Here is a 14805-nt window from a genome sequence, read left to right on the forward strand (position 1 = left end):
TGACTCAGCTACTGAAATTTGCAAAGAGCAGCACCAGAAGTGGAAAAGGCAGAAGTATTTCAACCTTTAGCTTTGGCTCTTGTAGATAGCTAAAAAAAGCAAAAGCTGCCACTGCCAAGATGGAAACAAGAGCTATGCAGCAGGCTTGACTTTTCCTTCAGAGCTGTTGATGATGATCCTACAATGAGGCAGAGCCAAGGTTGTTGGAAAGAAGCAATGCTCCAAAGGAGGGGTGGGAGGAAAGCTGCAGTTCTGTCTGCTCTCTGAGGAGGCAGAGCTTGGCTTACTTAGCACCATTACAGGGCAGAGCAGTTAGCCTAACTCTGCTGTGTTGTAAGAATTCACAGCCTCAACTGGTGGCACAGCACCTTAATACCTCCCTTCTGCAGAGAGATGCAGTTTTCAGTAATTCAGGATAACTACTCAGCACTTGCTTTATCAAGAGTATGTTTCAGCTGTCAAATTTAAATAATGAAAGCACTGACCTCCTCCACAGTGACCTTGTTTAAGTATACTACAGAAATATTAAATGTACCTGTATTTTATATGGAAGAGAGCATAATGAAGCAAGCTGAAACAGGATCTTGTACTGTTATCTTCCTTTTGCACTGAATTCAGCAGCTTAATTGTAGAAGAAGGATGATACCAGGAAGATATCAGAGCAAACATCTTTCTTGGAGTGGGAGGCAGGCGAGTTGGTGAGGAAAACTTGGCACAGGAAAACACAGCAGCAAATACAAGAGTGAAAAAACAGTGCCAGAGTAAGGAAGCAGTTGTAGTTAGTATACTAAATGATAAAGCCAGTGATAAACAGGACATATACAAAATATTTATTTCCCCCGTTACATTTATTTAGAAATTTGGTTTTTCTTGACATCACAACATATGATAGGACATAAATTCAGTGAAACATTTATTTGCTCAACAGCTGAGATTACAGCTGCTAAATTACCTTTCTACTTCTATCCCTAAAAAATCCAGACAACTTTTCTATGTATTTTTTTAATGTAAAAATAACAGCTTATTTTAAAACCATTCTTTTAAAATGTACCTCAACACAATTAAGCATCTTAGAGGTGAAAAGCAAGAGGATTTTAACATCTGCTATTTACTATAGAAAGGAACAAAACCTTAATTGTTCAAAGCATTCAGCTGGTAATTTGTCAATTCAGTTGTGACTTTTTCAAAAAGGTAGTTTACAATTCTGCATTAGTTTGCCAGAGAGCTTGCATATTTTTTCTTCACTTTGAAATTCCCTACTGTTTCATAGGCATTCAATTAGAAATGCTGAGTAATTGCTGTAACTTAGAGAACTTAAGGATTGATCTGGAGAACAGGGCAAGCAGGTACTTCCAAATCTTGTCATTTTGAACACTGGAACATTTTGAAGCTGCTGCTATCTAAAGCCTGCATGGCCTGCATTCTAGCACAATGGACAAGTCCATTCTGATGCACAAGTCTATCCTAAGTTGCAAGGAGGCTTCTTGAGCTTTTTTTTTCCACTTATATTTTCCTCTTTAACATCTTTTAGTCAAGTAAATTAGTTAAATGAAAACATTATGAAGAAAGAAGATTTACAGTATTTACAGTGATCTCTTAGATCTTTCTTGTTTGTCCTAACACCCAGATAGGCCTCTACGTTTGGCAAGAGCATGAGCCTTTTTCTTTTTTCTGTCTTGCTCAAGTGTCTCACGCCTTTCTTCCCTGGAGGAAAAAAAAGAGACTATGTCAAGTTTTAAAGGTGGAGGCACAAGCAACCAAAGGAATCTGAAGCTGACCACAGCCCAACACAAGTTTAATCAGTGTGCTGCCTTTGGCATAGGCAGAGATAAGAGTACCATTATGGACTGAACCCAAACATTCAGGCAAATACATCTGCTGAGACATGCAGGTTTAACACCTGAGGTAACAGCATGTCAATACTGACAGCTTCTTCCAAGATGAAGGTAAGTCTCTAAACTCTGGAACTGATATTGTTCATGAAAAAAAAGTCTTAGTAAATTCAGAGCAGCCTTTTGTTGGCCTTCTTGAAATGAAGTAGTCATTGGAAGGAAAAATGGCTTTAATACAAAAGTATTCTTCCCTAAACTACATTTAAATCCTAAGGAGAAGAATGAATCATCATATTATTTTAAGTAACAGTATATATAAAAAGATCAGTGGGATACTAACCTTGTCTGGAGATGTGGCTGTTTGTAATCTTTCCTATGTGAACAGATACCACCAGACCTACTGGGAACAGCATTTTCTTTAAATTCTCCCCACGGTTTTAGTCGTCCTACAATTTAGGAGCAAAAAGAGAGACTAGTTTAATAGTTCAGTAACTAATTGTGTGCTTAACTTCTTATCATGAATTCATCCCAGCTAGCCTGTTTCTTACTGGTTGTTTTGAAGATGTAATGCCTCTTTAAGCTGTACTTTCAGTTTCACCAGCCCATTCCCTACAAGTTGTTCTTCTGTAAGTAGAAACAGATGACTGTACTTAGAAGTAGCACACACCATGCAAAGTTCAGCTCCTCACATGAGATTAAAAAACCCCACCTCATTGTGTAAGAAATAGTCTGTATTTCCTGTACATGCATCCATTCAGTGGAATGCAAGGATATTTATTCTTCTATTTATGGGCTTCTGGCCATAAAATCTTAATCTTCAGTAGGGAGGCTCTTGAAGCATATATCATGAAGAAACTTTACACCAGACTATGTGGGAACCCAGAGAGAAAGGAAAGGGGAGAGGAAAAGAGACTGTAACTTGTCCTCAGTGTTTGTATTAAAGTGCCCCATAGGAGCAGCTGAGTGTGAGGGCTGCACAGGGTCACAGCAAGGGCTGTGACCAACACAGGTTGCACAAAGTCACAGAGGGCTGTGACCAACACGGGCTGCACAGGGTCACAGCGAGGGCTGTGACCAACACAGGGTGCACAGAGTCACAGCGAGGGCTGTGACCAACACAGGCTGCACAGGGTCACGGCGAGGGCTGTGACCAACACAGGCTGCACAGGGTCACGGCGAGGGCTGTGACCAACACAGGGTGCACAGAGTCACAGCGAGGGCTGTGACCAACGCGGGCTGCACAGGGTCACAGCGAGGGCTGTGACCAACACAGGGTGCACAGAGTCACAGCGAGGGCTGTGACCAACACGGGCTGCACAGAGTCACAGCGAGGGCTGTGACCAACGCGGGCTGCACAGAGTCACAGTACCTTTGTGTGGCTGATACCGAAGTGGTCGAGAGAGGCTTGCTTTGAGATCAAATGTCTTCTTTCCGCTTGTGGGTTGTGCAGGTTGAGCTCCAAACTTGAAGGGGGTAAGAGCTACAAAAGGCATCGAGACACCATAATTAGAAAAGCGAGAGCATCAAGACCAAAGAGCAATTAAATGCCCCTGCTGCTACTTCTAAGGATAGAATTGCACAAACAATGCAATTCTCATTTGAAATAGGGAGGGGCAAGAGTTGCAGAGAAGCGGCCCTTTAGCTATGATTATACTGTGGAAGAACACATAAAGCTCCATGTGTTTTTCTAGTCTTTCAAAGGAAATTGTGTTTCTTCTATGCCTATTTGTAACCGAGTGGTTTTTCATGTTAAAGAATAATTCTTTTGGAACAGGTCAGCTTCAGATCAGTGTGGAACTCTTCTTGCACCTTGAAAACATCAGTTTTTTACAGCAAACCAGGACGCTGTGGGTTCTTGACCTGTGCAAATATCCCTGTGATGTGAAGGGTGTCAATGGCTGGATAGCACAGCTGTGCTGCTGCAGAGATTGTTAGTAATCAGAAGACTTCTGATTTTTCTTAATTTTAGTTCCTGAGTTATCTGGGTGCTCAGGCTGATAACAGCTTGTCCTGAAGCACGGCTAGAAGCCTGATGCATGCTAACCCCACAAGGAGAATGAGAACTCTGAGAAGGTGTCAGGAATTTCTTTCTGTGCAAATGGGGTGTCCCTGTGTCTGCTGTATCAATCTTTTACTATGTAGTCCCTAAAGGTCTAGAACACTTTCTGTCCTCTTTTCTGTAGGTAGCTAGGGGCCATATGTTTAAGTTGTGGCACCTAAACATTTTAGTCAAACCACTGGAAAACAAAAGAAACAAAGAAATGACTGCAGTTTCTGAAGAACCAGTCATAAATTAGAGAATTAAATTAAAACCTGGGTCTACGTGACTTTTGGTAGTTAAAAACTTGTACAGTAATTCATTAAGATAAAAGTCTTGATCTGAAAGAGCCAAATATTCACATCCACCTTACCCTTTGCTGCAGTCAGATCATTATTTCTTGCATTCCCCTTACTGTTCTTCTGACTTCTTAGTTTACAGCTCTTTGGAGTGTCAGGTGTGCAGATCTCCTCCATGTATGGAGACATTCTAGATGGAGTCTTGGTAAGAGAGCGTTTGTGCTCATTATCTTTTGTGGCTTCTGAGAACCTGAAAGATTTTAGAAATATGAAGACAAGTTCACCTAGAAGGAATGTAAGCAATGTGCCAGAATATAGATGGTTCTGCCTTCTATATTATTTATTATTAATTTATTTATTACAGATAGAAAGATTTACTGGGTGAAAGATGTTCATGTCAGAACCCAGGACATCTCTCTGGATGCCCTGGATGTCTCAAAGCCCTGGCAGGGCCTCTGAGACCCTGGCAGGAAGCCAAAGACACCTGGAAATTCAATCTTAATTCATGGAGCAAATTGCCAACCTTATATAAAGAATTATGGGCCACAAAAGTTTAAGTAGCACAGTAGTAGGAATCACAGGGTGAAGGAAAACATTTTAGAGCACTGTACAGGGGGTTTTGTATGTTGTACAGGGGAGTTTGAAATTCTGTATATGGGGGTCAGGGGTTCTAAGATGGAGGGATTTGGGCGTGCCCTGTCCTTCTTCTTTCTTCTCCTTGGCATCCATGTTCAGGATGATGTTGGCATGTGTGGATTGGTTCATAGTGAAAGTGCACTTGCCAACAAGGGTGAAAAGTATTGGAAATTGAAGGTAAATATCTTATACATAATTTTCACTATAAGAGAGACAACCGGCCCGTGGGCAGGAGAGAGTGCCCTTGGCTGTCTTGCTGATCAGACCTTGGCTGGACAGACAGAAAAACTTTGTAGATAAGGAACAATAAACTCAACTGAAGACCAAAACTAAGAGTCCAGACTCCTTCGAAAGCGCGGCCTGCCCAGAACCACCTTTTCCGTGCTGGGGCAGACAGACCGAAAGGAAGAGTCCAGACTCCTTCTGCGAGAGCGCGGCCTGCCCAGAACCACCTTTTCCGTGCTGGGGCAGAGACAATTGACAGCTGACCCCGGCAGTTCACAGCTCTCGTACAAAAACTTTACTAAAATACCTTGCTAGCAGTAACACTAAGTTTGGAGCCAGTGTCAATAGCAGTAAGTACTATTAGAAACTACAAAGAACTGACTTTCTTGTTATTTTGAAAAGCAAATATACTTAGGTGCAATAAGCTAGTAGATTTATTCACCAACAGATATGATTTACTTTAGACCTGGATTCTGTAGTAAAGCATTGCATATTTTGTTAGTTTTAAAATTCAAATTAAGAAAAACTGAAAGACAACTAACAGAACGCTGGACCCCAAAGACCTACAAGAGGAAGAAGCTGAAGATTTTGAAACACATTTTGAAACACAAGACACACACATTCCATATATATTCCAAATGTGTATATAGACATTCTCAAAGACCTACAAGAAGAAGAAGCTGAAGATTTTGAAATACATAAGTTACCTGCATACCAAGACACACACATTCCATATATATTCCAAATGTGTATATAGACATTCTTAATGAACACCTATGATTACTCATATACGTGTACATGCATAAAATTCAAAATCTTGCAAAAACACATGAGACTAAGCCATGAGCTTGCAAGACTTAAAAAGACAAGGAGTAAGTGTTGAAGAAAGCTGGTTTTTTGTGCGAGCGAGTTTATGATGAAGTACAGCTTGCCAAGTCCACCACAGTGCAACTTTGGATGAATGAAATTTTGGAAGCAAATTCTGAATGATATGTTTTGATTCACATATTGCTAGGAATCAATTAGGGCTACAGTGAAGACATCCAAGCTCATCCAAGAGGACGCTAGAGGCAGAGTGTTTTTTACATTTGCTATCTATTGAAATCAAAAAGACATTTAAAATAAAAACAAAGCCATTAAGTTTGTAATCTTGATTTTGACCTTTGAACAGCAGAAGACCTGCATTCCAAAGTCACATAATTATATATTATCACACAGCAATATGAGAAGTTGCATTACCTAATTTAAAAACAACAATCCCACATACACTTTAGTCAGGGACAAAAAAAAGCCCCAGCAGCCATGATCTTGGCATGCAGAAGTGGAAAAGTGAAGGTCATCAGAGAAAGTAACACAGCCGAGGCCTGTGAACAACCGTGTATTGTTAGCAAAGGGAGAAGATCTAATCAGAACTTCAGCCACTGTGGAAGGCTTAGGAAACTGATTAGAGTCAAGATTAGTAGAATAGTTAGAAATCAACAAAGAAATAGTAGAAATAAAGGCTTTCATTAGAAATCCAAGCAAAAAGAACACTTATCAACAGGATACTGCAAGGACCGTCCTTTCAATTCCTTCTTTTAAAATGTTTCTTGATCAAGACTTTAGAAAAAATATTAAGAAGCAAATAAAACATACTGATAACAGCAGTTCATTAAGTATTAACACTAAGAGAAGTAGGTTACTGTGGAGGAATGATGACATACACATCATGTTCTAAAAGGAAATGAGACGAGGTATAATAGCAGTGAGTAAGAGTTCATCCATTCAGCAATTCCTCACGACTTCTGGTGTCAGTTCCCATCTGCTAGCAATGGTCTGCTTATAGTAGTCAATCACAAGAGGACCCCTGTTGTGACACTGTGCCATTGAAGGAGAGGGGAACTGGAGGACAAAAGGAAGAAAGTACCTAAAAACCATTGCAAGACTCACCTGGAATACTGAAGAGAGTTCCAATTCTAAAAATTTACAGCAAAATTAATTAGGATAAACAGAAACTATTAGGCTGCCTGGCAAAATAGAAAACCTAACACAGTAGTAGAAGAAACATAATTTGCTTAATTTTGCATCACTTGGCTTTAGAAAAATGAACGCCAGGATTTGAGATTCTTCTAACAGACATAAAAATGAAGAATGAAGACAGTAACAGCACAGTGAGGCTTAAACCACCCACAAAGCCAGGCTGAAAGTTAGTAATCAGAATTAGTCTTGCATAGTTCATGTTTGGAAGAGAAATAATGTAGTAAAATCACAGTCAGTGTTGATTATTTCATGTGTATCACACCAAATGGCTTGCTGGTAGCTTTGGTTTGTTCTTTTTACCTGACATTCATTTTGGATGTTGAAAGTATGGAAGGATGAAATGAAGACTTCTGGGATAAAATGTTCCGATTAGCAGCGTTCAGAGAATTGCGTGGTGAGCGCCGCAGGTTACAAGGAGTGCTGGTGGTGGAGAACCTGCCTCTTTCTGGATTTGGGCTGAATAAAAATCTTTTGCCACTGGCTTGTTTCTAGGGAAAAGCAAATTCTGAGTTAGCAGACTCTGCTGACAATTAATTACAAAGCAGCCAAGAGGAAGGGAAAACACACAGTGAACCTAAAGCATATGGCCTCTTCAGTTTTCTCCCTTTTTTTCTCTCTTTAAAAGCATATTTTAAACGTAAGTATTTTTATTATTAAATTGACCTGACAACACATATCTTAGAATACAGAGTGTCTTTTTCTGATGCTCTTAAGATATTTGATTTTCTGGTCAGCACCTGGCAATAGTAATTTGTCTGAAGCATACATTGATGCAATATATGCCATTAAAAAATAAATGTAGTGTTCAGGAGTTTCATTCATTATTACTGTTTGATATGGACAGTGCTAGAGTAACCAACCTGAACAATTCTATGGCCATTGCCATATTCACTCACATATTCATGGATACATTACTGTCACTTTTTTAGGTTCTACTGCACTTTGTGAGAGGCCCTGTTAGCAGCTTTCACCCATGTGAGGATGAAATACAAGAACTGAGAACAACACATATTGAATGTATTTTTAAGGAGAATCATATGCAGCCATGGGATGATAGTTCAGGTACAAAAGAGAAAATATTTAATTCCTGCTCTTTGAAAAATAACCTATCCCCTTGGATAGATTTTGCAGCAAGGTTTGTAATCTTGATTTTTTTCAGACAGTTGTAAACAAAAGATCCAGGAGATCTTTCACAAAAGTAATTGTGACAATGATTTTTACTCAAAAAACAACAAGTTAGTTGTTGGTTTCTACAGCTGTACACTGTTAACACGTAAAATTTTATATTGTTACATAAGTTATATACAAATAACTATATATATTGGTTATAATATTCCACTGCATGTTCACATGACCAGTTACTTAGTGATCTAAAGAAATCTGGTAGGACTTTTACAGAAAAGCCCTGGAAATAACTGAATATGCCAACAATGGGCATCTTCCTATGTTATCTCTTACCTTGACTGCACTGCAACTTTCATTCAGTTTTTTTTTCCTCTCCATGTAGTCAGCAATAGATTCCATTTTCTTGAATTGAGCCTCATGCAACTTTTTAAAGTCTAAGAAGTTCAAAAATAAGAACATTCACAGATACAGTATGGTTCTAAGGGAGTTTAGTATACAATAGGATAATTTTGTGACACCCATGGTCATGGCCTCAAAGAAGTCAACGTGCCCCTCTAATTAAAGGCTGTAGACACAGCTCACCAAACAGGACCAATAGAATCTATTCACATGGCCCACTACCTGGTAATCTGGAGGATGATAGAATCATGGTCTGGGTTGGAAGGGACCTTTAAAGATCATCCAACCCAACCCCCAAATTCTGCAGTTAAAGAAAACAACAAATACTTCTACATTTGAGATGATTTAACACACTCTAAGAAGCAATGAACATGAATTAATGTATAGTAGTACAGCACAACCATAGGATTTATAAAGTGAAAACTAAACAAGCAGTAATAGTAGCATGTATGTGTTCCTGTTCTTTGAAAATTATTAATACAAGTATTGTATGAAGAAGTCACCAAAATGTTCAATAAACCAGGTTTTTTTTTACATACATGCCAGTCATTTACTACTATGAATTTACAAGCTGAAATATGTACCTTGAAATTTAACATTTGGGAATTTTTTTTTGCTTGCTTTTTAAAGAAAGTATATTCTTTTATTTGAGCAGGAATAGAAACCTGAGTTGTAAAAAACTAAGTCAAGTCTCCCTTTATACAGAGAAAAGACATCTCTTGCTGAAGATGGCAGGCTGTCTTACTTGGTGTGGTAGCTGTCACTCCCGCAGACCTCGATGCACGGCCCACAGGCACAGGGATCTTCCCTCCTGCAGGACGGGCATTACCTGGTACAGCAACATTAGACAAAACCAGTACAACTCCTGGATGGTTTAAAGTAATTTCAAATATTGGTCTAGTGTTTGTTTTAAAACACACTTTATCTCCTCAAAGTGGGTTTAGGCTTTGAGAAATAAAACCAGCTGGAATAGGTATGTTCTAAGACTCTCAAAAGTGCTTTAATTGGTTTGTCATTAATAATATATCTTGACAAACCAAGATATATTATAAATATCAAACAAGCCCAGCATGAATCCTAAAGTCATATTTGGTTAGTATATTATGATAGTAGAATATTTTTCAGGGAAAGTTTTCAAGAGAACTGTGCTTGTGGTAAACAAAAACTTTAAATTCACAGGCCTTCATCTGTGTTTTTAAATGTTGACACTAAAGAAAAAATACCTTTTGACCAAGTTTTCTGCCACTGCCTTAGCTACATACAGAGTCCAAGTTATTTTTATCATCTCTGTTCTCAGGTGTAGTAATACTCTCATGTTCACATTTTAATGATTAATTTTCTTAAGAAAAAAAAATCAGGTAACAACCTTACATCAAGTTCAGCATTTGCATATCAACAGCAAACATTTGCATTTCTGGTCATTCACATCCCCTCAAAAGTAAACTTAGATGACCACAATATATTGAAAGCAATCCTTATTGGAAACAAATAATGGTGTACAGTTAAAAAAATCAATTTGTTGATATTAACTGCAGACTTGTTACTACAGCTTTAGGAAGAGATGAGCACTGTACCAACTGTCAGGATGAGTGATGCCCCCAAGCATCCCCCACATATCCTATTGCTCTTGTTTTTAAAAACAACCTTCATTGAAAAACCCACATTTTTGAGTTAGTTCAAAATTATTTGTAGTCTCCCATAAGATTGTCCTTGTAAATTCTATGGAACAACAAGAATATCCATAATAAACTTACAGACTACATACACTGAGCCTAACAGAGCAAATGCAGAAGTGTATCTTACTTGACAGACTCTTCAATATCAAGAAATTATCAGATTAGGTAGACAAATTCTTCTTATCAGCTGCATACACAAAGCAGTGGGGGATAAATTAATTCCTATTTTCAGTGGCATTATGTTTGAAGGACTAAAAACACTACCAGATGAAAAAGTGATCCAGTGGAACACATTCAGATACTCTTAGGTAGTTCAAACAAATGGTAAAGGATTCAATATTTTATGCTAATTTTACTCCTGGAAAGCAAGCGATGAAATTGTTCACCTTTGGAAAAAGCCAAATGAACCATAACGAAGCAGGTCCTCCATTTCTTGCCACCTCCTAGAGGCCAAACAACACCTCAAGGGTATTCCAAAAGGCACTGATCCTTTTGAAAGTGTAAAACTCAGCTCTCTGAAAACTCCTTCACTAAAAGCAAAAGCTCTGAAGTCAAAGCCAGCAAAATTCCTACACTGCAGAATTTGTGGATTTGTGTTACAATGTTAAACAAGTAACACAAACTCAAACCAGACCAATTTTCTTCCAGTATGCACAAAACAAGGTACTGATGAACAGATGTGCCACAAAAATGGTACAAAGACAGAATAACCAAAAGATAATTTTATTGTAAGTAGCACAAATTAAAGTTACTTTTATCCAGTTTTGTACTTACGTTGCTCTCCCCTGCCTCTAGTAGAAGTCTTCTCTGCTTGTTTCTTTTGGCCAGCACCCATCCTTGGATTCTCAGTAGCTCTCTCAATTTTGTTTTGTGATATCTTCTCTCCCTTTTTGTGCTCACCCTGAGGCACTTCATTTTCTTTCATTTCAGAATGCACCTGCAATTTAAACATATTTTGTTTAACCAGTTTGTTCCAACTGGATATAGAGCAAGGCTGTTCTGAGAACAGTGGGCCATAGATCAGATTGCCCAGAGGGGTGCACAGCCTTCATCCTCAAGGGTTTTCAGCATCACGTTGCATAAAGCCCAAAGCACTGGGCTCTAACCTCATTGCTGAGTCTGCTTTGATTGGGACATTGGACTTGAAAAAACTCTCTGGCTCAAACTGAATTAACCTGTAAAACACTTACACTGTTACTTCACAAACTTAGATATATTAGAAAGCTTTGACCTGCATAGTTCTCAATTTTAGTATAAAATTGCCTTTATGAATTAAAGTCAATTATTTGCAAGTAAGATTAAATTCACAGGGGATGTTACTTTTTACTGTTGTATTTTTGCATACTGTACAATTCTCTAACACTAAAAGACTAGCACTCCTCATTTCTCTCCTCTACCTCAGTAAAAGTCTTTCAGACAGTTCTTAATTTACCTACTCCTTGTAACTCAAAAAAAAGTCAACCTCCATCTCACCTTGTAACTTTCACTCCCTAATTCACACAACTCCCACAATAAAAAAGATATGAGGTTTAGGCAGTCGTGCAACTTCTGATATTTTTTCTGTATCAAAACAGTGAGAACAGCCTTATTTTAGATAAATTCTGAAACTAGCCTAAGAGTCAAAATGCTACAATGAACTAGTGAAAGCAGCATTACACTCAGATAAAGTGTTTGGAATTGTCTATTTCTTAAAGGATTTATTTTCTTGAAGCAGTGACTTAGAAGTAATGTCTGTTTATTATGGGACAGTGCATAAATGCACAAAAGTCAGTGCTACAAAATACAAAAGACCAGTACCAGAATGCCTGAATATCAATTTCTTACATGTCTATATACACACAAACACACCCCATCTATAAATGGTGATTGAAAAGAAATCAAGTGTGCTTAAATTATGCTCAGAGGGAGGACAGAACACAAAAGCATGCAAAGCAAATCACCTGTTTCTCATCAGAAAGCACTGGGTTTTCTTCACTGCTATTTCTTTCCTCACAGGAGTTCCTCTTTTTTCTGGTTATTTTCTTATCCTTACCACCTCTTTTTGTAATGAAACACACTGAATCAGACAAAATTTCCTCCTGAATGCTCAGTTCATCTGATTTAATAGGAGCAGATGCACTCTTTACAGAACCCTGCAGCAGAAAAACACTGTAACTGGAAGTTATCTGACACAAATATGAATTAAATACTCCAGACCAGTTTCAATTTTATTATTTAAAAAAGTATTTTACACTGAGGATAAACAGTAGCATGCCACATAGCAGCACAGTAATCAAGAAACTGACACTATCTAGATTCCCCTAAGCATCAAAGCTCATTGTTTGGAGACTTTAAATAGAATTCCTATGATTGGTTTATCATATTTTGTTTTAATAACATTATAAAAGCCTTATATTTGAAATTTAACTTGCATGATGCCATGACCCTCCCATATTTGTACATTTGTGGAATACTTTTAACCAGTAAAAACAGAGCTCCTTTACTGCTTGTGGAAATTTTTTAAAAGCTGACAAGGTTTATACCAGTTCCTCAAGCTTTTAAAGAAGATTTTTAAGGGATGCACTTAAAGGGAGATGTATTTTAGAAAAAGGAGATAACAAATTACTTTAATCAAAAACATTGCTACACTCAACAAAATATTCTGCTTACAGAAAACTTTTTAAAAACTTAAGAAAACAAAACACCAAGAGGAAATAAAGGAAGCAGCACAACTGTAAAGGATTCAGTATTGCCTTCATTATAAGCAGAAGTAAATTTTAGTAGATGCAAAATGCTTTCCAATTAGTACCTAGTCCCCTTCATTTAGGCATGCAAGATTAATAAAATGTTTTTATATTTGGTACTGAATAGTGTCTGGAGCCAAACAAGGAAGAATTAAGGTTTATTCAGTGGAAATTAAATGTTATTGTTCACAGAGAATAGGTTCATACTGATGCTGAAAAATACATTGTTAATTTTGGCAGCTGAAAGGAAATCAGCTGCCTCAAAACTAACATTAGCATATCTATTTCTATCAGTACATAAGTACTTTAAACGAAGGGCACTTAGAAGAAAAAGGTATTTCTGTTACAGTTCCCATTGTGGTCAAAATCACCCTTCAGCACATGCCCTGCTCTATGGGTTACAAACTAAGGTTTGCATTTCTTTAAAACAACGTCTTATTATTATTTATATATGTTACCATATTTTCACTTTCTCCATTTGTCCTTTCAAAGTGTTGCTTCAATGATTCCAACAATTTGTCTGCCTGAAGAGAAATGAAAACAACACGTGAACCAAAGAGCCCACGAAGGCACCGAGGAGCTGCCCAGCCCACCCCGCACGCTGTGAACAGAGCCAGCAAAGGAGCAGGACATTCCCTGAATGCAACAGCGTGAGGCACGCCTGGGACTCGCTCCAGGCAGTGCCTAAGGCCACACATGAACCTGCAGCATATTCTCCACGGAGGCACAAAGGTAAATTTCCCTGACTAGGTTTCTCCTGCTCTATTTTCCAGGAGGCTGTTAATTCTTCAAGGAAGGAGACAAACTGTTTTAAGCCCCACAGCTGAACCTGAATTAAAATCGTGTCAAGTTTCTCCAATTGCTTCTGTCTTACCCATGCTACACGCAAAGCATTCTTTTCATCCCTCGCATACATTCAGCAGTAATAGTAATAAAACAACGATGAAAACACACCATTGATAATTCAGGCTACGAAAGACTCTTGAACACCTAAGTGGAAAGGTCAGCAGAAAAACAACCAAAGCACCCCAAAACTAACATTGCCAGAAAAAGCCTCAGTCCTGTGAGGACAAGGAGCTGCCTTGTCCACCCTAGATGTTTCTTTCCAGGCTTTACGGCTCCAGCCACGGCTGCCGGAGGAGCCCGGCCGTGCCTCACACGCACCCGCAGCTCCGGCAGGACCTTACCCGGACCGCCGAACGCGCCCTCCGTCCCCCATCCCGGTACTCCCTTGTCACTGCTCCTCCCACTCCGAGCCGTCAGGAAAACAAGCCGAGCCAAACACGCACACACACACACACACGCAGCTGCCCGGACAGCGGCCTGGGGGAACGGCCGGGCCGGCGGAGGAGGGGGCAGCCGCCCCTTCTCAACACCCGGGGGACACCGGAGCCCCGCTGTCCCACTCCCCGAGTGCTTGCCCGCGCCCCGGACGGCAGCGCAGCCCCCGGGGCGCCCCAGCGCGAAGCCACGGCCGCCCCCGCGGGCGGTGCCGCTGCCGGCGCCGCTCCAGACCCGGGAGGCTGGGAACGCGCTCTCGCCACCGGGCACGGGGGTAGCCCAGAGCCCGGAGCACGGTGGGCGTTGCCCCCGCGCAGCTGCCTCACCCGCAGGTTTGCCCGCAGCCCGGCGGCCTTGGCGATGCGCTGGAGCTCGGCGTATTTCAGCGCCTCCAGGGGCTGCAGCGAAGCGAGCGCCATGACAGCACCTCAGAGCGGCCGGCCTGCCCGCGCGCCAACAGACACCGCTCGCGCCGCCCCCGCCATTCGAACTGGCCCGCTGCGCCAGCCCATTGGCTGGGCCGCAGAAGGGGCGTGGCCTAGAGGGGCGGAG

General features: G+C 40.1%; 1 protein-coding gene across 1 annotated transcript; it reads right to left on the reverse strand.

The window, feature by feature from the left end:
• Nucleotides 1–2: 2 nt before the first annotated feature.
• On the reverse strand, nt 3–14719 carry NUSAP1 (nucleolar and spindle associated protein 1). Its single transcript, XM_039704757.1, has 11 exons — nt 14580–14719; nt 13431–13496; nt 12190–12381; nt 11024–11186; nt 9319–9402; nt 8508–8608; nt 7350–7537; nt 4244–4419; nt 3202–3312; nt 2173–2278; nt 3–1704 (listed from the first exon to the last, which is right to left on the reverse strand). The coding sequence occupies exons 1-11, from the start codon at nt 14670–14672 to the stop codon at nt 1617–1619; spliced, it is 1368 nt and encodes a 455-aa protein (XP_039560691.1). The 5' UTR covers nt 14673–14719; the 3' UTR covers nt 3–1616.
• Nucleotides 14720–14805: the final 86 nt, after the last annotated feature.

Source organism: Passer montanus, unplaced genomic scaffold (assembly GCF_014805655.1).
Source record: "Passer montanus isolate IOZ18808 unplaced genomic scaffold, ASM1480565v1 scaffold18, whole genome shotgun sequence".
Lineage (NCBI taxonomy): Eukaryota > Metazoa > Chordata > Aves > Passeriformes > Passeridae > Passer > Passer montanus.